The 22,702-nt window shown below is 38.7% G+C and overlaps 3 protein-coding genes and 2 long non-coding RNA genes across 9 annotated transcripts in view; 2 read left to right on the top strand and 3 right to left on the bottom strand.

Moving 5' to 3' along the window:
• Window positions 1-2,285: 2,285 nt before the first annotated feature.
• LOC103435530 (inosine-5'-monophosphate dehydrogenase 2-like) lies at window positions 2,286-5,914 on the bottom strand. The gene is made up of 4 exons (XM_029102866.2): window positions 4,793-5,914; window positions 4,190-4,369; window positions 3,072-3,329; window positions 2,286-2,614 (listed from the first exon to the last, which is right to left on the bottom strand). Exons 1-4 carry the CDS (start codon window positions 5,786-5,788, stop codon window positions 2,543-2,545), a joined length of 1,506 nt encoding a protein of 501 aa, XP_028958699.1. The 5' UTR covers window positions 5,789-5,914; the 3' UTR covers window positions 2,286-2,542.
• Window positions 5,915-6,001: 87 nt separating this feature from the next.
• On the top strand, window positions 6,002-9,437 carry LOC103427935 (uncharacterized). Of its 4 annotated transcripts, none has more exons than XR_011580705.1 (6): window positions 6,002-6,142; window positions 6,467-6,528; window positions 6,714-6,774; window positions 6,901-6,971; window positions 7,148-7,270; window positions 9,314-9,437. It is a non-coding gene; the product is annotated as an uncharacterized lncRNA (long non-coding RNA). The 4 variants fall into 4 exon arrangements; XR_528400.4 differs by lacking the exon at window positions 9,314-9,437 and adding an exon at window positions 7,902-8,554; XR_003773608.2 differs by lacking the exon at window positions 9,314-9,437 and adding an exon at window positions 7,902-8,141 and having other exon boundaries at window positions 6,505-6,528.
• LOC103435364 (inosine-5'-monophosphate dehydrogenase 2-like) overlaps window positions 8,810-22,702 on the bottom strand; it is a 45,810-nt gene continuing 31,917 nt past the window's right edge. Inside the window, exon 4 of the mRNA XM_029102868.2 lies at window positions 8,810-9,620. Coding sequence (XP_028958701.1) covers window positions 9,549-9,620 — 72 coding nt within the window. The 3' untranslated portion in view covers window positions 8,810-9,548. The remainder of the gene's footprint in view (window positions 9,621-22,702) is intronic.
• LOC139195767 (uncharacterized) lies at window positions 12,460-14,641 on the top strand. The gene is made up of 2 exons (XR_011580706.1): window positions 12,460-14,168; window positions 14,342-14,641. It is a non-coding gene; the product is annotated as an uncharacterized lncRNA (long non-coding RNA).
• On the bottom strand, window positions 16,335-19,615 carry LOC114824961 (receptor-like protein EIX2). Of its 2 annotated transcripts, XM_029102865.2 has the most exons (2): window positions 19,166-19,587; window positions 16,335-19,092 (listed from the first exon to the last, which is right to left on the bottom strand). In XM_029102865.2, the coding sequence occupies exon 2, from the start codon at window positions 18,906-18,908 to the stop codon at window positions 16,473-16,475; it is 2,436 nt and encodes an 811-aa protein (XP_028958698.1). In that variant the 5' UTR covers window positions 18,909-19,092; window positions 19,166-19,587; the 3' UTR covers window positions 16,335-16,472. The 2 variants fall into 2 exon arrangements, with proteins under 2 accessions (XP_028958698.1, XP_028958697.1); XM_029102864.2 differs by having other exon boundaries at window positions 16,335-19,615.

Genomic DNA, 22,702 nt, shown 5'->3' with positions numbered 1-22,702 from the left:
TTCCAATTCAAAAAAAAAAAGTACTAATTTTTATTTGAACAAAAACTTAAGTATTAATTAACGTGCTTATTTCCTATTAGTGACACATCACATAATTTGCAAATGTGATTTTAAAAGTTGATTTCTATTTTTGTGGGGGGTGCAAGGAACTTAACATGAATCCACTAATTTCTGCCGCTTCTGTTATTGTTGTTGGGTTGGCTGTCGGGTTTATCAAGAATACACAAGAAAGGTACTTCGAATTGTTAATTCATCGCCAAAGATGGCTTAGAACCAATAGTTCATTATCTAATGGATTTTTTCGTTCTAATACTCCATCTGAATAAATTAAATACATGCATTAAGATATGAAGGCTTCTTATTCCACAACAACAAAAGCACATTTTCACTCTTTCATATACTAGGGGATTTCACTTGGAAAAGAAAATGTTCCATACTAATGTATGTAACCAACGTCTATTGGAAAAAGCAACCCCATAGATTTGGGACCAAAACGGTGACCATTGAATAAGTTTCTTCAGCTTGAGTTGGGTTAAAAGCACGGAATGTATTTGCACCATCACCATCTTCAAATAAAGTATTTTCTACGGTAGCACCATGAATAGAACAAAGCCATTACTCTCAAAGAATATATCAAAGTTTTTATGGATTTATCATTGATGAGAATGAGAATTCTAATTAAGTTCCTTACAAATAGATAATAAGCAATCAAAATTGACATACTCTCTCAATGAGCTTCATTATAGTATGCGAGTCACGTATATACATAACGGGACTCGTACGTAGTGGTTTGTTTAGTGGTAGAGTACATATCGTATTTTTGTCACACACAATAATTTTATAATAAAAATGTCAAAGTTGCGAGTTAATGAAATTTTGGCTCAAGTGAAGAAAAAAAAAAGATATTTCTTGTTATGAGGTTTCAGTGTCGAACGACCAAGGTGGAGAAATTTTTCAAAATATCCGGAATATGAGTGGTACACCACATGATATCATGTAAGTGCATAGAAGTTTTATTTTTTAAATTTTTTTAACACAAGTATCTCATCACTTGTATAATAATACGTGGTATATCACCTGTATTCTGGACATCTTGAAAAATCTCTCTCCTAAGTGATCACTTTCTCAATGACTCATGCCCATATAGCGAGGTAGACCTGCCTGCTATATATAATTAAGCATGGAAGAAAAGGTCAGATTGGACCCGAAGATAGGAGTTTGTCATACTTTCAATCTTCCCAACCCAACTGACCAGTAATATTAATAATGCATGCACTTTGAGGATGTGAAGAATGTTCTACATCGGGAATTTTATTAAATTTTGCATGTCAAACTTGGACTACTGGATCGATTTGTTGTTGGTTAGTTTCATGGCGAAATTTAAATTTTTGTTATAGTGTAGTCAAAGTAAATTAATCAACGTATTAGGTTATTTCCATAAAAAATCCCCATCGTGTTGACATATCTGAGGATGTGAGGAATGCCCCCTATAACCTTGAATGTTATTAGGAAAATCAAATTTGTATACTAAATTTTATAATTTAAATGGCATAAAAGTTAATAATTAAATTATTAATTAAGTGTTGATTAACGTTTTATTTTTTTTATTATTGGTGACACATTACTTAGTTTTTAAATTTAATCTACAAAATTTAGTCTTTCTAATATTACTCTAATTCGATTAGTAACCACAAGTATGCTATGCTTTAATGCTTATGCCTGCCAATATATAAAAGATTTTTTTTTTTTGTCAAATGATAGATTTTGTTAGAATAGTTGTTAGATTAGTCACTGACCAAATTCGAACCCATGCCGCATGCAAGGGCTCAACACATTTCGTTACTATGAAACCACTTGCGCCAATATATATAAGATTTCAGTATTGGCAAATTAATCTCAAAATTATTTCTAGGTCATTGGTCAAGGTTTCTGCATGCCCATTAAGTCATCCATACTACCCTTATCATTTTATGACAAACTTTAGTCTTCCATAAACATAACTTGGAGATAATACAACTGTAAATCATGTTTTGATGAAATTATGGCAAAACCAAATTTCATCATATTATTATATATGTATGAGGTTTTCAATTTCGAAATGTCCATTCCAAAGTGATCACTACCTGTCAATGTATTATGTAATTAAGCATCGAAGAAAAAAAGTCTCATTAAGGAGCATGTCAATGTCATACTTTGAATCTTCCAAACCCTCAACAACTCATTACTAATGCATGCTTCACACATTATTTGTCAAAGTACCAGCTATTCAAACGGTAATCTATATGTTATCGTATAAGCGGAGGAAATAATATTTTTATTTTTTTTGTACTCCACTGATTTTATGACACGTGAAATACTCAATTAACTACAAAACACTTAAAAGAGTTCAAAGATTAATATCATGTACTAATTTCGAGTCGCACAGTTTTTACTCATGCTAAATTGGCGATATTGGTTGCAGAATGGAAAAGCTGGTAGAGTTCCCAATTCCCCGAGACAGCAGTCACCAGCAGGAATGAGAAAAGCTGAAAAGATATAACCATCAAAACGATTTCTTCTCGTACGAAACCAGACCATGAACTCCACCTTCTACTTGTGCTGCTCCTGTTCTTACCTGCATATATAGTCAATACATTGTCAACTGATTGAGAAACCATATTAGTTCTTCATACGACCGTCGTCACATCTCAGGTCCCAGAAGCATTTACAAGGTAATCATTGAGTGGGCTTTTCCCTTAGGTAATAGATGGGGCTGGAAAACTATCTGAGAAGTGGGGAGAGGGAAGATCCTGAGAGGCAACAGGCTTCTTCTCTGTAAGTAAAGTAGTGTACACCCAATACCAGTACTCTAGATTACGGGATTTCTTCCCCACTTGTTTCAGTAAGCTTTAACTTGAGAGTGACGAACCAGAATACAACAGATAATGCAACGGTCTACGAAAGAGTAAGTTATCTAAAGAAGCATTGGCTAAAACATCTAAAACATCAATTCTAATTTAAGGCACAGAACTACAATGATATCCTTCATAACGATGACATGAATAACAACGTATGCAAAATGGTCTACTTACCTCTAGCCTTAAAATGCTTGATTTTAAGAGGTCATGAGCAGACACCAGTGAGGAAGCACCAAGATCTTGGAAGCCTTGTTTTACAGCTTGCATTGTGTATGGTATGAACTTCAAAACAGAACCTTTGTCTGCAACTGCCCCAACCACCCCCTGTGCAATTTTCAGTTTAGCTGTATCCCCCAAGTACCTCTGATCACTCCCTTTTGTCATTGCTTCAAGAGATCCCATGCCTCGATATTTTTTGACTCGGCGACCATTCTAATAGAAAACATGAAATCACTATATCACATGTTTCCTTAGCACAGGTTAAGCATGCTGAAAGCTAATCAACAATGACACAGAAATAACAAACATCATGTTGCTTGTAAAAGACAAGTATGCTGAAAATCCAGTGCAATTATGCACAATACACACACACACACACACACACACATATATATATAACTTTTGCTTTTAGTTCAAAATTAAGAAAATTTAATCAATTGCTTAACAAGATAATAACCTTTAAAAAAGAAACACACAGAAATGAAATACTATGTCCAATACAGGACCCCATAAGTTTAGCTTGGAGATGCATCTGTGAAAAATCCAATCACAGTTTCAGGGAACGGACCCTTACCAAGCCTAATCCTAACTCATTTTGTCACTTACTCTCACCACTTGGGCTAACCCAAAGGAGTCCAAAACACCTGACTGTCTGTAGGCTTTCAAACTTATTAAGTTCTGGTCATCAGGAAGAGAGTCCATACAAACAAACAAATGGCATTCTTAATGATGTAAAAGCAATAAAGATTGATAGCAAACCATAACACATCAATGTATAACTGATATGTCAAACAATATTGATGCAGTCCGAAAAGGATAAGAAATAATTCAGGATGTCTAACAAACTTAAGAAACACACATCTTCTAGGTATGTTTCTTTACCAACCAGAGCTGTAATTCAGTATTTGTAAATCTGCCCAATAAACTCCTTAAACCACTCAAAAAGTCATAAAAGAAATATTGAAGTACACACTCAAACAAGAGAGATGAAGTGTGAAAGTAAATTTTATATCTGATGGTATGAGCAGTATCTCTGTTCTAGCAATAAAAACATGAGTAAATCCCAGACATACCTGATACACAAAAGCCCCGGGAGCCTCAGTGCTCCCAGCTAAGAAGCTTCCCATCATGACGGTAGAAGCCCCTAGGACCAAGGCCTTCACAATGTGTCCAGAATTGGAAATTCCACCATCAGCAATCACAGGCACACCACTTTGTGAAGCGATAGATGCAACCTTGTAAACAGCAGTTGCCTGATACAGAATTGGAAATTCCACCATCAGCAATCACAGGCACACCACTTTTTGAAATGTATTAATACAAATTACACCATGTTAATCGACTACATGGTTGTTGATACCAGAAGGTAAAGTCAAAACCTTTGTTTTCTAAGTTCTATGTTTCCAAGTATCTGATAACAAGAGAGTAAAGCACCCATCAAAACAATGATTGTTAAGTAGGCACACTGTCAGTGATTAAACAAATCCTTACTCAAACATTTATCACACACTAAGAATTTAAGCAATTTAACCAATCAAACCAATCACTACAAATATCATAACTTTCAACACTCTCCACATTCTAACAAGCCTTAATTTAGACACCACCAATGATAACATAACCTAAAGCATCAATCACAAAAACAAACAAGTCAACAAAAAGAAGGCATTTTATACCTGTCCGCGTCCGACGGCGCAGACCTCTTGAGTGGTACAGATTGAGCCAGATCCCATTCCAACCCTCAACCCATCAACACCAGCCTGAATCAAATTCTGCGCCTGACTCACCGTCACCACATTCCCGCCAACTACATCCAAATTCGAGTACATTTTCTTCACATACTTTATCATCTCAATCTGATAAATGGAGTTCCCCTGAGAGCTATCCAACACCACTACATCAATCCCTGCCTTCACCAACTCCTCCAATCTCTCCTTATCCGACTCCTTAGTCCCGATCGCCGCCCCGACACGCCATGTCCCGTCGGGCCCCACCGTCCCAACCCCCAATTTGGGGTACCCCTTAATCCTCTCCACCTCCTCCTTCGCCACCACATCCACAACCTCATTGTCCTTCACAGTCGCCACCACATCTCGCTTTTTCTGCTCCATGTACTCCCCAATCGCCCCCAAATCGTAACTCCACGGCACCGTGAAGTCCGTACAGTTCACCATGTAATCGTATATCTTCACCTCCTTGTCCCCCAACTTCACCCAATCCTTACCAGTCACGTACCCCAAAAGCTTCGAACTGGGGCCACCACTCTCGGTAACCAGGATGTAGGGATTGGCAGCGTCGAAAACGTCGTCGGATTGGATTCGATCGCTTGGGGATTTGAATACGGGATTGGAAAGAAGCGGGACCCGGCGGGACTTGACGGACCGGACCATGTGCGCTTGCTCGGACGACGTCGAGTTGGAGTGGATGATGCCAATGCCGCCGAGTGCGGCCATGGAGATGGCCATGTGGGACTCCGTGACGGTGTCCATCGGGGACGAGACGCAGGGGATCGAGAGAGGGACGCGGCGGCTGAGGTTGGAGGCTGGATGGACGGAGTCGGTGGGGAAGTCGATATAGTGAGGGAGGAAGATGACGTCATCGTAGGTGTAGGAGTAGCCCTGGTTGAAGAGGCGCTCGGAGGAGAAGCCGTCTTCGAAGATTGAGGCGGACATTGAGGTGGTTACGATGGAGGGGGAGGAAGGCGGCGGGTTCAGGGTTTTTGCGACTAGTGAGTGAAGTGGGTAAATGTGGAGGGAAACGTCCAAATGTATTGGTTGGGTGTGGGCGGGTGCATGACACCTAGCCGTATTGATACTTACTAGACAAACAAGATAGAGATCACCGCATGTTCGATGAAGTTTAATCGGAAAATGAAAATAGGAATCCACAAGTTATACTCAAATATCGACAAGCACGCTAAATGCTCGAATAAATTGGTTAATTTGGTTTTGTTTTTGGTTTTAGGGGATCCGGTTTTTCGGGTTTCTGATGTGTCTTTGCAGCTTGCGGATGCCTCTCTATTTAAGGTGAGCAGCTTTGAAACCCTACGCTTTTGATTCGACTTCAGTCTGAGATGTGATTTTAAAGCTTAAATTTCCAAGCTTTTTTATTAATCTGAAATCAGATTAGTTAATTATAGTTAAATTAATTTTTTTTTTTTATGTTATGTAGCCGAAATAGCTAAAGTTGAGAAAGAACAATTGGAGCTTAGATTCTTGCACTTGGGAGTGTAAATTTGGATTTATAAATGGGTTTTTTGTTTAAATTTTTTGGTTGTGATTTTGGGGATTTTGTTTGTGGGTTCGGATTCTGAGTGATGGTGGTTAATTTGGTTGTGTTTTTGGTTTCAGGAGATCTGATTTTTTGGGTTTATGATATTTCTTTGCAGCATGCGAAGGCCTCTGTATTTAAGGTGAACAGTTTTAAAATTCTACGCTTTTTATTCGGTTTGCAGCCTGAGACGTAATTTTAAAACTGAAATTTCCAAGCTTTTCGATTAATCTTAAATCAGGTTAGTTAATTATAGTTAAATTAAATAATTTCTTCTGTTATGAGCTGAAATAGCTAAAGTTGAGAATGTTGGATCTGTTGCCTTAGGGACCTACAAAAGCTTGATTTTCAGGAAGTCACCAATCCTGCAGAAACTTTGGGTTTCCTGGTGAGTTCTCCGACTTATTTGTTTCGGGTTGGGTTTTAGAGTTCTTTTTTCTTTGTTCAAATTTTTGTTGACTTTACTTTTAAAAATCGTGGTTTTTTTGTTCAATGGATTCGTCCATCTTATTAGCTTTCTCACCAGAGATCTTCGTCATCACTGCTCCACCAAACTTGCCGATAGCGTCCGCCCTCTCAAACCAGGTACAACTTCTTTCACTTTCTTTTGTTTCCGGGAAAATTTAGGGCTCGAAAGTGTGTAGAATTTTAGAAGTAAAAAAAAGTCTCAATCTTTGTGTCATTCGGTACACAAAGAAATTGAATCTTTGATTTGTGTTTCGGCATACCCTTACTGGAATTTTTTGATTTGGGAATTGTAGAAGTTAGTGGCGATTCGTTCACCGGAATGAGAATTCGACGGCACCCTCTTTGTCTCTGCCACGAAACTGTCAACTACTCTCTCCGTGGAAAAATAAATTAGGGTTCTTCTTCGATTATCTCAGGTATCCAACTTCTTTTTCTCTTTTGCCTTATGTTTTCTTCTTGGCAGCTTTAGTTCCTCAACTTCTCCTTATCAAGAACTAAAAAAGTTTGTTCCTGTATTGCACTTTTTTCAATAAATTTTTATCCTTAGTTGCTTAAATTGATCTTCTGATTTAGAAGCAGCGGAAGAAATTAATTCTGTGAAATATATTTTCTTTAGTGTTGTTTTTTAGCATGTCAATGTGTGAGTGTATTTTTCATTTTTTTCAAAAACATATTGAACAATGTGTTAGGCATTAGGCATCGTATCATGTTCCAAAGAACTTGAATGGCAGGTTAAAATATATTGTAGCTTATCAACAAATTCGCTTATATTTGTGAACAACGAAAAAAAAGTGAAAGATTGTGTACATTTGAGAACTCCTTTTTAATACAACTTCATTAAATTTCTCTAAAACGTGGGAAGATGTTGGACAGAATGAATCTTATGGCGTTAAAGGTTGACAATAGTAGCTCATGTTGATGGATTTTTAGAATAAAAAAAAGTGGCATTTTCCTTTTATCTTATGGTTTATGTTTCAATCTTCTTAGTAATAGTTGTTATGTGTAAAAAGATTGAAATATGCTAATATAATATAGTATTAATGGCAGCTCGCAAGTTCTTCTATGGAGTCTAATCCCCTCTATGGTGTGGATAAGGGTTTCAAAGTGATGCCATCTTCATATCATGATATCAGCAAAGTTGAGTTTCAAGATACTTGGGATTGGTTTGGTATGCTTTGCATAACTTAGTTGAATTTTCATATTACAATTCTTTGCAATTTTTTTCCACATGAGAGTTTGAACTTGAATTATGCATACATATACAATAGGGTAGACCTTGGTACAGTTTCTATTTTGGTGTTCATGTACACCTCAACAGGCTTACTTTACTTTCACAGAATGTTTCTGGTTTCTGTTTGTCTTGGGGGAAAATTTACAGTTGTGGAGAAGTTTTTGGTGAAATATGATCAAGTATAAGCTTTGCAGGTTGTTTTGTTTCATCAGCTAGGAGTAGTGCTGGATTTTTGTGTCGCAGAAATGAGTTCAAATTTTTCATAAATAGAATTATTTGTTTTGAAAATTGGGTTTGAAGGTACTCAACTGTACCGTTGTTCAGAAGGGTTGGTGTGGAACTGATTGCAATTGAATTGGATGAACTGGGTACGAATTTTTCTACCTGTTACATGGCAATGTTGTAGTTTGCAATTCAATCCTTAGAATAATGTAATTGAATTTTATCGTATTTTTAGCCTGTTCTTTAATCGTTGTTTTATCTCTATTGGGATTGTGATTGAAAAGAAATTAGACTACACTGTCTCTTTGAATGGGGGTTTTCAAGTTTTGGACCTCTAAGTTCTGGTCCATGGGAGAGCTAATAATGTTTTTATCATCATTGTTATGCCGTTTTGCACTCAACATATGTGTAAGAGGAAGCAATAACATCATCTGTATAACAATCTACTTAACGTTGTCAAGTAGATTGCTATATACTTTATCTTTTGTATGTAGCATTAACGTTTTGCAACCCAATCTTTTATATCATTCAAACATAATCTTTTATACAATTTCAATCCCGCAGCTTCACTGTTTCTAAGCACGGTGTAAAGACGAAAATATTCCTCTTCACCTGATCTTTTCCTTCCTATATTTCATGATGCTACAGTAAAAAGACGAAAAGCCCTGTTGCATGCGTGGTGTGCTAGCGAGATTTCTCTCCTCCACCACCTCCTTCCTCTGCGGTCTGCACCGATTGCTTTTTACTCCAATTCGAATCGAAACCCAAAAAAGCTCATCTAAAAGTTCACACCATCAAGACAAGAAATCTCACCGTGAGATTTCTCCAAATCCTTCCAAACCCTAAATCCCTATCTGCTCATCCTGATCAATTTCACCACCAAATTCCTCCACATCCTTTCAATCTTCAGCGAACCCAAAACTCAAGTCGCTCTGTCAGTTATGCTATCACTCTGTCAACATGTTTTGCCCGTTCTAACTAGTCATATGTCACACTTAAAGTGCAGAGTCAAACAAATGCAGGCAGATATGGAAACCTCTCATGAGTCATGGCAACCAACAAAACGCCAGAGAACCGTCCGAGATCAAAACTTCCGCTGTTCAGCAATCTTCTTGCAAAACCCGTAGCAGTTTGACAGGCTCAATCCCTGTTACTCATGCTAAATTGGCGATATATCGGTTGCATAATGGAACACGGAAGAGTTCCCAATTCCCCGAGACAGCAGTCGCCAGATATAACCATCAAAATGATTTCTTCTCGTACGAAACCAGACCATGAACTCCACCTTCTACTTGTGCTGCTCCTGTTCTTACCTGCATATTTAGTAAAATACACTAACTGATTGAGAAACCATGTTAGTTCTTGATACAACCATCATAACATCTCAGGTCCCATAAGCAATAACAAGGTACGTAATCATGGAGTGGGCTTTTCCTTGAGGTAATGGATGGGGCTGGAAAATTATCTAAGAGGTGGAGAGAAGGAAGACCCTGAGAGGTTTACAGACTTCTTCCCTATAAAGTAAGAACAGACTACGAAAGAGTAAGTTATCGAAAGAAGCATTGGCTACAACATCAATTCTCATTTGAAGCACGAACAATAATGATGACATGAATCACAAGGTCTGCAAAATGGTCTGCAACTGCCCCAACCACGCCCTGTGCAATTTTTAGCTTTAGCTGTATCCCCCCCAAGTACCTCTGATCACTCCCTTTTGTCATTGCTTCAAGTGTAACACCCACCCCCATTTATAAAAATATATTTGTGTAATTACCCCTTAATGTTTTGAATCTATCAATTTTGTCCTATTTCCGGATCTAAAATTTGGGATTCCTTTTTATCCTCAAACTGCCACGTGGCAGCACCCCAAGACTCCTCTCACTTCCTCTTTCTGTCTATTCATTCTCTCTCGAAACCCTCACTCCCTCATCTCTCTCTTCTCTGCATTGTGAACCCACACACACGCACACCATTGCACCTGCTCGAGGAAGACACCCATCACCATCATCAATCTCGTCCTGCTCTCTCTCTCCCTCTCGTTTCTGCGAACTCGGCGAAACCCAGGAGCTCTGGCGAGGCTTCTCTGTTTTTCCAATCAGGTAAGTCACGATCTTCTTTCTCTCCGTTTAGTTGTTGCGTGGATGGATTTTATTGAGTTGTATCTCGTGTTTTTCCAAGGTTTTTGAGACGAAATCGAACTCGGGTGTAGACACTCCCATCTCCGGCGAGCCGTGTGGTTGTCGAGGGGTTTTCCGACCACCACAGGTCATTTCACGACAAACCAAAGGTATAGAATCACTCCCCTCATCTTGTGCTTCGTTTTGGTACCTAGATTGGACCTTAAAAGCTAGGTTTCAGGCCGACCGGAGCTGTAGAAGCTCCGGCGTTCTCCTCCGGTGCGCCAAGCCTTTCAGGCCGGTTCCAAGGCATTGGGGCCTTAGGCCCGTAGTGAGCCAAGCCCAAAACCCTCACCCAATTTCGTTTAATTGTTTTAGACCCAAAGGCCTTCGGGCCATTATGTTTAGGGCTTGTAGCCCATTAGTTCAACTCAAAACCTTTTCAGGTTTTATTTAGTTAATTAGGGCCTTTGGGGCATTTTCTGTTAAGGGGCTTGAGCCCTTTCCCAAACCTATTAACCTATTAACCCTTAAACCCAAAACCCTTAGGCCCGCCCTTTCGGCCCAACCCAAAACCAAAGCCCAGTCTGACATTTGACCCCTCTGACCCCGTTGACTCGGTCAATGGTCAGCGTTGACTTTGACTTTGACCGATCAACGATCAACGTTGACGTTTTGAGTTGACTTTTCGGGGTTTCATCCAGAACCTCTCCTAGGCTAATTTCGACGTCCTGGACCCGTTTTTTAAGTCCGTTTTCCCAATTCAATCGTTTGAATAGAGTTTGACTAAAGGGTACCCCTTTATATGAATAGGTGCAATTATTAACGGTGTTTCCGTTATACCTTTTTGGTACAGCTTTTCACCATCGGTGTACGGTGAGTGGACCCCTTCAAAAGCATGTTTTAATAATAGAAATACATACATAAAAAACATGATTTAATGATTATGTTTTATGAAATGTTTTGTGAGATAACATGCTTACTGGGGCTACTTTGAATTAGTATTATTTTTCCTATAACCCGTGTTCTTATAGAATATCTGATGGATGACGATATGATATTTAGAACATGTTTAGAACACCTCTTTATAGTATAGATGATGGATAACTTTATACTATGAAGTTGCTTTTCAATATAGATATGTTCAATAGTTTTGTACTTACTTAGTGGTCCTTCCGTTACAGGACGTAGGGATAGATTCCGGTCCATCCCGAGCGACAGTTTGGTGTTGGCATAGGGCCTGGAGTGTGTTTCCTCTAGCTATTTAGCACAGGGACGGGGAGCCGACATGGGACCTGAAGTGTATTTTCCTCTGACTGTTTGCTCAGAGACGGGGAGCCGGCATGGGGCCTAGGGGTTATCGGACATTCACTAGTGATTATTATATATACAAGTTATGATTTAAGTTACTGCATAACATGTTAGGTTTCGGAAAACCTATGTTTATCCATTATATATGTGTTTTCATAAAACCTGGAGGTTAGTATGTTGATAACTGTTTTATATATATCAAATTGGTCCACTCACCTTTGTTTTGCGCCCCCTTCAGGACCTACGAATGAGGAGTACGATTTAAGCTACGAGGCATTTCCCTACCAGTGATCCAATGCTATATTTCTCTTGCTTCGACATCTATTGTACTATAGCACTTCTCTATCTTAAATTCTGTTTGTACTATGTTTTAGACGTATGCTCTGAGATTATGTGTATGACCATAATTTTATTAATTAGTAGTTGAACTTTAGTATTATGTTATTAGTTCCTATTGCCCGTTTTAGCTTATTTCATAGCTTTTACTTAAATTAAATGGCTTTCGTCACCCTTCGGGTGTCGGCCAGCACGTGACCATTCCGATGTCCCGAGGACATCAGGGTCGGGGCGTGTCATCAAGAGATCCCATGCCTCGATATTTTTTAACTCGGCGACCATTCTAATAGAAAACATGAAATCACTATATCACACTGTTTCCTTAATACAGGTTAAGCATGCTGAAAGCTAATCAGCAATGGCAAAGAAATAACAAACAGCATGTTGCTTGTAAAAGACGAGTATTCTGAAATCCAGTGCAATTACGCATAATATATACAAACATATATGTAGAACTTTGGCTTTTAGCTCAAAATCATGAAAATTTAATCAATCGCTTAACAAGAGAACAACCATTAAAAAAGGAAACACACAGAAATGAAATACTATGTCCAATACAGTACCCCGTAAGTTTAGCTTGGACATGCATCCATGAAATCCAATCACAGTTTCAGGGATCTGAACCCTTACCTAGCTTAATCCTAACCATTTTGCCATTTACTCTCCCCACTTGTGCTAGCCCGAAGGAGTCCAAAACCCCCGAGTCCTGACCGTATGCAGGCTTCAAACTTATTAAGTTCTGGTCATCAAGGAGAGAGTCCATGCAGACATACGAATGGCATTCCTAATAATGTAAAAGCATTAAAGATTGATGGCAAACCATAACACATCAATGAAGTACAACTGATCTGTCGAACAATATTGATGCATTCCAAAAAGGATGAGAAATAATGCAGGATGTCTTAACAAACTTTGAAACACACATCTTCTAGGTAAGTTTCTTTACCAACCACAGTTGTAATTCAGTATTCGTAATCTGCCTAATAAACTCCTTAAATCGCTCAAAAAGTCATCAAAGAACTAGAAAAGACATATTGAAGTAAACACTCATACAAGAGAGAAGAAGTGTGAAAGTAAATTTTATATCTGATGGTAAGAGCAGTATATCTGTTCTAGCAATAAAAACATGAGTAGATCACAAACATACCTGATACACAAAAGCCCCGGGAGCCTAAGTGCTTCCATCTAAGAAGCTTCCCATCATGACAGTAGAAGCCCCAAGGACCAAAGCCTTCACAATGTGTCCAGAACTGGAAATTCCACCATCAGCAATCACAGACACACCAGTTTGTGAAGTGATAGATGCAACCTCGTAAACCTCTAGTATTTTGTTCCACAGCAATTTGTTTTGTTCTGAGTTATTTTGACGGACCATTGTGTTAAAGATCAACACCAGCCCATTAAGATTAGCCAGTATAAGGGAACTAGATTATTGTAGTTCAAACATGCATGGAATTGTTGTAGAAGATTCTAGCATGTAATATTGGAGGTGACATGCTAGACAATTCTAGCATGTAAAGTAGGTTGGCCAGTCTAGAATTATATAAGCTAGAGGTATGTAGAACATACTAGAAGCTAGGAAAATATGTGACTATTATGCAAAGCCATATGTCGGTGGAAAAGTGTGTGTGCATGATCAATGCACTAGAAAATTCTAGTGATTATATAAGTCGGCAAGCATGCCCTATAAATAGAAACCAACCAATCAACCAATCAAGTAACTAGTAAGAGAGCAAACCAAATAGCCAAGAAGAGAAGCAAGTAGTCCTAGTGAGGAGTGTGAGTGGTCTAGAGTTTGTCTCTAGAAAGTGAGAGAGTGTCATTGCTTCTAAAGTGTGTCTTTGAGAATTTTGAGTGTTGTAATATTTTGTGTGTGTAATACAAGTAATTTGTTTACTTGTTTTGTCTCTCCAATACTTGTGTTAGAGTTGTGTACTCTAATTTTTTCCTCAACACATTGTATATAACTTATTCATCCTTGCGTTGTTCTTGTGTTACTTGTTTGAAAATCGGAAATGATGATTTCCTAAAGCTGGCAGTGGATGATTCCAACAATTGCCAATCTATACACCGTAAGGATCTCAACCATCCTGCCAGGTATGTACAGTACACTCTCTCACGAACCGAGATCTAGCTTCTTGTTATTGGAGTTACCACCAGACCTTGATATAATATAAGTCAAGGAGAGTGCAGTTGTTCAGGGGGACGTCTAGCTTTCGTTGTACAAGGAAATGCAGATAATTTCTTATTTTGTAACTCTACCTAAGCAGGTGGATTGAGGAGTAAAGATTAGACAAGCTAAAGTTTGCTAGGCAGAAGCTGGCATACTGTTTTCTCTGCTGCAGCACCCCTTTTCCTCCCAAACTATCAGATGCGCGCATATCACGGGCCAAAAATACTGTTGTCGCTGATTTCTTTGCCGTTGGAGGTTCTGAAGAGGAACTGGGCTTCAGGAGGGATGTGAATGTGAGTGTTAATTGTTGTTCCGAGCACGTTAAAATTATATTTTCAGTCTTCATCAGCATCGTCCCTTTCTTTAACAAAAGTTTACCGACGGGGCTTGTTCGGAATGTGCTTACTTGGTCTTGAATCTTGATAAAGGTCCTCTCACTAATCTTGACATAAGTCATATCTCTCCAAATAGTAGGAGCAGAAAGTTGACTTAAATTAATTGAAAGAAAGGACTTAAATGAGTAAGTTTTACCTTTTGAAAAAGCCGAACAAAACAGTGGATAGATTCCAAATTGCATTCATAATTCGAAAATATCACCCCAGAAAATTCCAGATTGCAGACCAATTCCAAACTGCAGAATGACTTCCAGAACGGTACAAGTACAAAAAACTAGCATGTTCAAAAAATTTCCAAAGCCTCCCGGGTTGGGGGGGGGGGGGGGGGGGGGGGGGGAAAGAAAGATTCATACACTAGCATGTTCATCTCCCCGAATCCTAATTCTATTAATTTGATATAAAAAAAATGTAAAGTACAAAAAAACTAACTCAATTATTGATATCACGACACTTTCATACCTCATCTTTTAAAATTGACAATGTCATACCTCATCTTACGAATTTGTGTCAATGTCAGACTTTCGTTAGTTTTTCTGTTAAATGCTGACGTGGCCAAAGACGGGACCCATTTTTTATTAAAAAAATAATTAAATATTAAAAATTAAAAAACAAAAAACAAAAAACCAAAACCCAACCCTCTCTCTCCTCTCTCTCTCGCCTCTCTCTCTTCTTTCTCCCTACAACCTGCATCCCTAAAATCCCAAAACCCAGAAATCCTTCCCACCCGTCCCCCCTAACCTTCCTCTCCGATCCCACCGACGATAACCCTACCTCTGTCGTTGACTCCAGCGATGACAGCCACGACCCCCAATCGCCCCCAAACCTTAACTCTAGCCACAACCTCCACAACAACATTCTTTTCTCCTCTTCGCCCCCGAAGTCTGCCCCTCCGATGATTTGCAAGAGAAAAACAAAACAATAACAACAACAATCCCAATAGAAAAACTCTCTGTTTTTTCCTAGAAAATTCCGAGATTTTCCGAGAAAATCAGAGGAGGCGCGAGAAACAGAGAGAGAGAGAGTTGTGATCTGAGAGTGGCTCTCTTTGATTTGAGTTTCCGATAAATGGTGTATATATGCGGGTCGGATGAGGAGAGAGAGTGGAGGTGAAGTCCATGGCGATGGGTTCTGAGAGGGCGAAGCCTCTGCACAATTTCAACTTGTCATGGTATTTGAAGTGGGGGAACCAGAATCACCTGTGGTGCCAGAAGGAGAGCTCCGATGCCAGCGGCAGTTGCGAAAGGGTCTGGGGTTAATCGGCGATCGTTGGCTTAGAGGATTGAGAGCTCGCCAGCAGTGATGACTCGGGTGGGAATGATTTCTGGGTTTTGGGATTTTAGGGATGCAGGTTGCAGGGAGAAAGAAGAGAGAGAGAGAGAGAGGAGAGAGAGGGTTGGGTGGGGGAGAACTCAGAGAAAGGGATCTGGGTTTTTGGGGAGGGCACGGGTTGATGGGTTTTTTTTTGGTTTTTTTTTTAATTTTTAATTAATTTTTAAAATATTTAATTATTTTTTTAATAAAAATGGGTCATGTTTCTGGTCACGTCAACATTTAACAGAAAAAGTAACAGAAAAACTGACAAAAGTCTGGCATTGGCACAAATTCGTAAGATGAGGTATGACATTACCAATAGTTGAGGTAATTTTTTGTACTTTACCCAAAAAAAAAATACTAATTCTATTCATTCAAAATTGATAAGTATAAACAAGAACTTTTTATTAATTACAGCCTAATACATAATTGTTTGTGGGAATATTTATTGAACGACAGAATTTCGTTTCTTGAATACATAAGTTGCAACTACCAAAAACACAAAGTAGAAAGGGAAAAACATCACCTATATACAGTACAATCATTAGAAAACATTCTTTGGAAACGAGCCACTTTCAATGCAATTGCTAGTGCTATCTTGTCTTTGATGTTGTCGAAGAATTGAAAATATGCATACCTCCATGATGTCTTTAAGATCAATGTGCCGCAAACACCCCAAAAGCCCACGATATAGCCAAGTACCATAGTGGCATAGAACCACAACTTGTCATTCCCATCTTCATCCTTGTCTTCGGCATCCTTAGGTGGGAAAGTGTCATCTCCAGAGCACTTAGTTGAGAGAGGAGCGCCACACAGTAATGGATTTTCCGTATAAATGGACGAATCATCGAGCGTTTGAAGCTGGTTTCCCGAAATAATTCTTCCAGACAAGTTGTTACATGACAAGTTCAAGTGGGACAAAGATGTTAAAGATGAAAAGCTTTGAGGAATCTGTCCCGAGAGGTGGTTGTGGGAGAGATCAAGAGTTTCGAGCCAATGCAAGTTTCCAATCTTTGAGGGGATGTTTCCAGTCAATTTATTCCTGGACAAGTTCAAGGTTCCCAATAGAATGAGGCTGCTTATTTCTTCAGGGATTTCACCTTGTAAATTATTCAATGAAAGATCAATGCTTTTTACAAGATCAAGAGTCGTGTTGTACACATATTTGAATCCTTTTAGTGTCAGTGTGGCTTGCTCAAGAGGACTAAAAGTGATTTCATTTGAACCATTCACCAATGCAATCAAATCACCCAAGCACATGGGAATAATACCTGAAAGGTTGTTGTAACTAAGGTCGAGGATATGAAGATGCCGAAGATTACACAACTGCTGAGAAATATGTCCACTAAAATAGTTGGACCGTAAAAGTAGCCTAGACAACATGGGTACATGCGATCCTCCTATCCATAGAGGTATGTTACCGGATAACTTGTTGTCTCCAAGATCAATACTCATCAAACTAGAACAATTTTGCAAGGAATCAGGAATTTCACCTCCAATATTGTTGTTGTTGAGCTTTAATAATTTCAGTGAACTTAATACCCCCAATGAAGAGGGAATATTACCAGAAAGATTGTTTAGACCAACATCTAGAAACACCAGTTTGCTCTCCACACTCAATGCACAAGGCAATTCTCCAGAAAATTGATTTCTCCTTAGAGACAAGACTAACAATTGTTGCATGTTCCAAACAGATGGAGGAATAGTGCCGCTCAAATTATTCTCATAAAGAGTTAAAGTGCCCAAATTGGGCATCATCAGGCCAATATTGGAGGGAATTGACCCAGAAAATAGATTGCTTCCAAGATTAAAGACGGAGATAGTAGTGGACCACCAATGTGGAATTAGGCCCTCTAACTGATTTCTACTCAAATCAATATATTTTAGACTTGGAAATTTCAAATGTGAGGGAAGGTTTCCATGAAATTGGTTGTTAGACAAGTCCAGAAAGATGAGTTGGGATGATATCATCAACAACCATTCCTTTGGTATGGAATCTGAGATTCCATTACCATTTAGGAAGATATCAACTAGTTCAGTTTGAGATTGAAGCCAGATCCAAAAACCATGACCTACCCAACAGTTTGTGATCACAATTCTGTGGAGTTGAAAAGGAGGAACCCAATCATAAGCCACGTCGAAAATGAGGGACATGGGGCGGTCTATGTTTCCTACTTGACATCCTAATTGAAAGTCTTGTAATCGGGTAAGATTTATGAAATGGGCTTCCGTTAGGTTGCCTTCCCATGAATTACCAGCCAGATGTAGGGAAACTAGTTGAGAAAGTTGTCCCAGACTTTGTGGAATGGAGCCCGTCATATTATTATCAGAGAGGTCCAATATTTTCAAGGATGAAAAGTTTCCCATGAAATCTGGAATTGAGCCCCACAAATTATTACCCATGAGATTGAGACTCTGCAAACATTTTAATACACCTAAAGAGTCTGGCAGTTGGCTTTTCAGCTCACAATTTGACAAATCTAGTGACTCTAGTGAATTATTTGGACAATTTGAGAAACTCCTCCAAAACTCTTCAATCCCCCCATCAAACTTGTTGTCGGAAAGACTTAAGAACTTTAGCTTGCATAAATTTCCAATGACTTTAGGAATTCGACCTTTTAAGCCTGTTTCAGATAAATCAAGGTGTTCTAGATATTTGAAGTTTGCAAATTCACTTGGAAAAGGACCGTTGAAATTATTGATGGATATATCAAGTGTTATGAGGCTAGTAAGATTAAAAAGCCAGCTGGGAAATGCAGAAGTAAACATATTATCTGACAAATCAAGGATCAAAAGTGATGTCAGATTAATGCTCTGTAGTGAGAGTACTGGACTGCTTTCAATTTGGAAGCACAAAGGTAAGCGTAACTCTGATAATGAAGGAAGCATATTAACATCATACACCCAATTGACTCCTGTGCCGCTAAGGTTAATGCCTCCGAGATCAAGGTATTTCATGGAAGAGAGGCGAGAAAGCCAATTCAAACTTCTAGAAGATAAGTCAAAATTTGACGAGAGATCAAGAAAATTTAGGCTTGACAGGTTACCAAGAGAAAGGGGAATCTCTCCTCCAAATGATGCGTGTGAGAGATTGAGATATTGCAAACTTTTAAGCTCCCCAAAGAACTTCGGAATTTGATTGCTATCAAAATAGTTATAGCTTAGATCCAGGTAATTTAAATGTTTCAAGCTCAACAGAGAAGCATTTATCTTACCTCCCAAGCTAGACTTTACATAAGCCGACTTGGTCCACTCTTCATTAATGGGAAACACAGGATCTGGATTCCGGACGTCTATCAACGGAGGATATGGATTCCGGAGGTCCATCTTCACGACATGACTGGTGAGGTTGTTGCATGAAATTCCTACCCATCGACAGCAATCGTGACCCACCCAAGAGGAAAGCCTGCCAGAATGATCTACAAGATGTTGTTTAAAGATGAGAAGCGCTTGTCTTTCTTCGTCGATGCATAAATTTTTTTTCACACTGCTTGATAGTTCATCACGGGCTAAAAACAGAGTTTAGTAGTACTCTGCATGTAGGAAGATGCTAAAAGAAAAAGAAGGAAATAGTGAGCAATACTGAGGTGATAGTGGGTATCCATTATTATTACACACAATTTTCTTTGCTATGCTTTGGTGGTGATGATGTTTAGCTACTAAATTCCCGAATTTATAGGAATAGATTATCGATGTAGATCGGGGAGTTGCAACAAAAGTCGTGTGATGGAGAAAAGAAAAAGGGATGTGCTATCCGCATATCATATTTTACTTATCACACACTCTTTGTTAATTTTTGTCCGTTGATCTTCTTCAATTCATCCGATCCGACGGTCGAAAATTAGAAAAATGTGTGAGAAGTAAAATGGGATGTGTGGATATCACATCCCAAGAAAAAAGGGTAACTGAAATGAATGGATTGTGTTCACAACCCCTTTTACAAGTATGCAAGTCCATAGGCGACAAGCTGGTACCTGATTGTGATGGACTGTAGAAATATGTTTTATATTTTGTTGGAACGAAATATACATATGTCGGGTTGAACAAGTTTGCAAACCATGGCCTACACGACACTTGTTGGTATTCTCTACTTGGATGTGACTGTCGTGTCGTTATTTACAAATTTTCTATACAACGAAATTATTATTAAAACTTCAAAATTGTCAGTGCCACTCTAGTCGCTTTCTTATTTGTTTTTTTACTAATGGGAAATAAGATTTTTCTATGGAATTTTCCGAATTCTAATGAAGCCGCGTAGGAGCAGATGATAATAAATGCATGATGGAGATTGCTAGCCGCGGAAGTCTTGGCACACCAATTTGTCTTTGGTGGAAAATCCATATGCAGCCAAGACTTTGAAGGAGAGAAGAGAGAGGCAATTGGCAATGCAATTGAGGATGATTTTTAATTTGTGGTAATTTTTTATTGTTTACTAGCGATAATCTAACTAATTTAACGTCCACAGAAGACGAGAAAATCCAGACAAGAACAAAAAAGCAAACGACTGAAAATAGACTTGAAACAAGAACGGAAACATTTGCTGGTAACTGTGGTTTGCAGCGACGAGAGGCAGAGAGACATAATTCCAATGTTTGTTCAATAGCACAGTGCAAGTACATTTGTAAATTCCAACACAGGGAAGAATAAAAATTAAAAAACCACATGTGTAGAAGAATTTTCAAAATATAGCATAAAGAAGAAAATTTGAATGAAAAGTTACAATATAATTGGAAGCGGTGATTATCGAGATTAAAGAATGCCGAGACACATTCTTTTTCTCTCTACTACTTTTCTGATTTAGGCATCGGAGGCATATAGAATGGAAATATGTAAATCATCAAAATTTAAGTGCAAAGAGCATATGAGGAAGAGAACAAATTGTTTGTTCAGATCAAGTCAGTGCATGGAGAAATGCATAATTCCCTGCAGATACCTTCTTCTGATACCATCTTCCGTTGTTCGATTAGTAACCATGGGCATGCTAATATGCTTTGCTTATGCTTATGCGCACCAATATATATAAGATTTCACTATTGGCATATTTCAGTTATCAGAGAGTTGCAGTTAATTAGCGATATTAGTTACCGTTTTATTTAGTAGGGTCGTAATCTTTCATTGTATTCTTTCATTGTAGAAAAATATTAGGGACATAATGTTTTTTGACTATATTTTATAGACCATATGATGTGGCGATTGATGGTTGGATACCTTCTTCAAATAGATGGTTTCTCTAGCATCACCCTTCATTGTATTCACACTACCATAACCTGTATAAAAAAAATGTCCCTATAGAGCCATTTTCTAGTAGTAACTGTGTACTGGATCTTGAGAAACATTGGCAAAGACTAATTTGGACGAGAAGAATAGAAATAGAAAGAAAGGAATCATGTAAATACCGCAGGCCTTGTGAACCATTTTAATTACCAGAGATATAATCTTTGGCTCCTTCAGTCCCATAGCTATTAGCTAAAGCTGATCTCTCAGAAATTTCATAAAATGGACTTTCTAGAGACCCCCAATAACCAATCTTCGCATGAATTGTTAAGGATCTAATAAGTCCAAAGTTTGATTCATTCAGACGTGTCAATAGGGCAAACGCGTCCATAGTGACTAGGGTGGATATTTCGTATACGAAAGCTAGCAATTCGCCCTGTCAATTCTCCAGGGCCCAGATTGTTGAATCCCACATCGGTCGTAGTAAAAGATAAGTAATAGTTTAAATATTCTAACCCCACTCTAACTAACACCGAGACCTTTTGTAATAAAACCTCACACCTGACGGATTGTGCATGTGGTAATTACCAAGTTGGGGACAATATCGGTGTTGTTGGAAGTGGGCCGTATGGCCTGTCTCTCTAATAATTCTACATGGTATCAGAGTCAGGGAGCGGGCCCTTACTGTATTGCCACGTGATGGGTGGGTCCCCTTGGCCCCGCATGATGATAGTGGGTCCCTTGGCCCTGCGTGTAGGGTGAGTCCCCTTGGCTCCACGTGGTTGCCTATGTGTGGATCTCCCACATGTGACCCACTAATTGGGTCTTACGTGAGGGGGCGTGTTGAATCCCACATCGGTCGTAGTAAAAGATAAGTAATAGTTTAAATATCATAATCTCACTCTAACTAACACTGAGGCTTTTTGTGATAAAACCCCACACCTGACGGATTGTGCAGGTGGTAATTACCAAGTTGGGGACAATATCGGTGTTGTTGGAAGTGGGCCGTATGGCTTGTCTCTCTGATAATTCTACACAGATACCTCGATTTTCTTTAAGCACTAAAGATATAAAGTTTGGCTCCTTCCATCCTGTAGCTATTAGCTAAGCTAGCCCTTTATCTAAACGTGTTTTAGACTATCTCCAAAGGAGATGTGAAATCATAAGCAGAATGCCATGTAATCACATTTGAAGATAGGAATAAACTCTAACCTATATGTCAATTCTATGTGAATTGACATAATGAATTTTTAGATGTCAAATTTGACATATAAGAAAATGTGATGTCAAATAGTTTTATAATTATTTTATTGTGCGGGATCTCATTAACAGAGGTCTAGGGCGGAAGGGGTAGAGGAAGACCTAAGAAGACATTGGAAAAGACTCTAAGAAAACACTTAGAGTACTTGGATCTAACGGAAAACATGACACAGAACCGAGCGCAATGGCGTTTTAGGATTCATATAGCTGACTCCACTTAGTGGGAAAATGCTTTGTTGTTGATTGTGCGGGTCTCATTAATACACTAATTATAGATC

Source organism: Malus domestica, chromosome 05 (assembly GCF_042453785.1).
Source record: "Malus domestica chromosome 05, GDT2T_hap1".
NCBI classification, from domain to species: Eukaryota; Viridiplantae; Streptophyta; class Magnoliopsida; order Rosales; family Rosaceae; genus Malus; species Malus domestica.
This window is presented reverse-complemented; position numbering and strand designations above follow the sequence as displayed.

Excerpts from the sequence above, each read along its gene's own strand:
- LOC103435530 (XM_029102866.2), bottom strand. The coding sequence starts at position 5,788 with ATGTCCGCCTCAATCTTCGAAGACGGCTTCTCCTCCGAGCGCCTCTTC. Across the intron at positions 4,370-4,792 it reads GCGCCGTCGGACGCGGACAG|GCAACTGCTGTTTACAAGGT; the intron begins GTATAAAATGCC and ends ATTCTGTATCAG. Across the intron at positions 3,330-4,189 it reads CCGGGGCTTTTGTGTATCAG|AATGGTCGCCGAGTCAAAAA; the intron begins GTATGTCTGGGA and ends GTTTTCTATTAG.
- LOC114824961 (XM_029102864.2), bottom strand. The coding sequence starts at position 19,277 with ATGGACCTCCGGAATCCATATCCTCCGTTGATAGACGTCCGGAATCCA.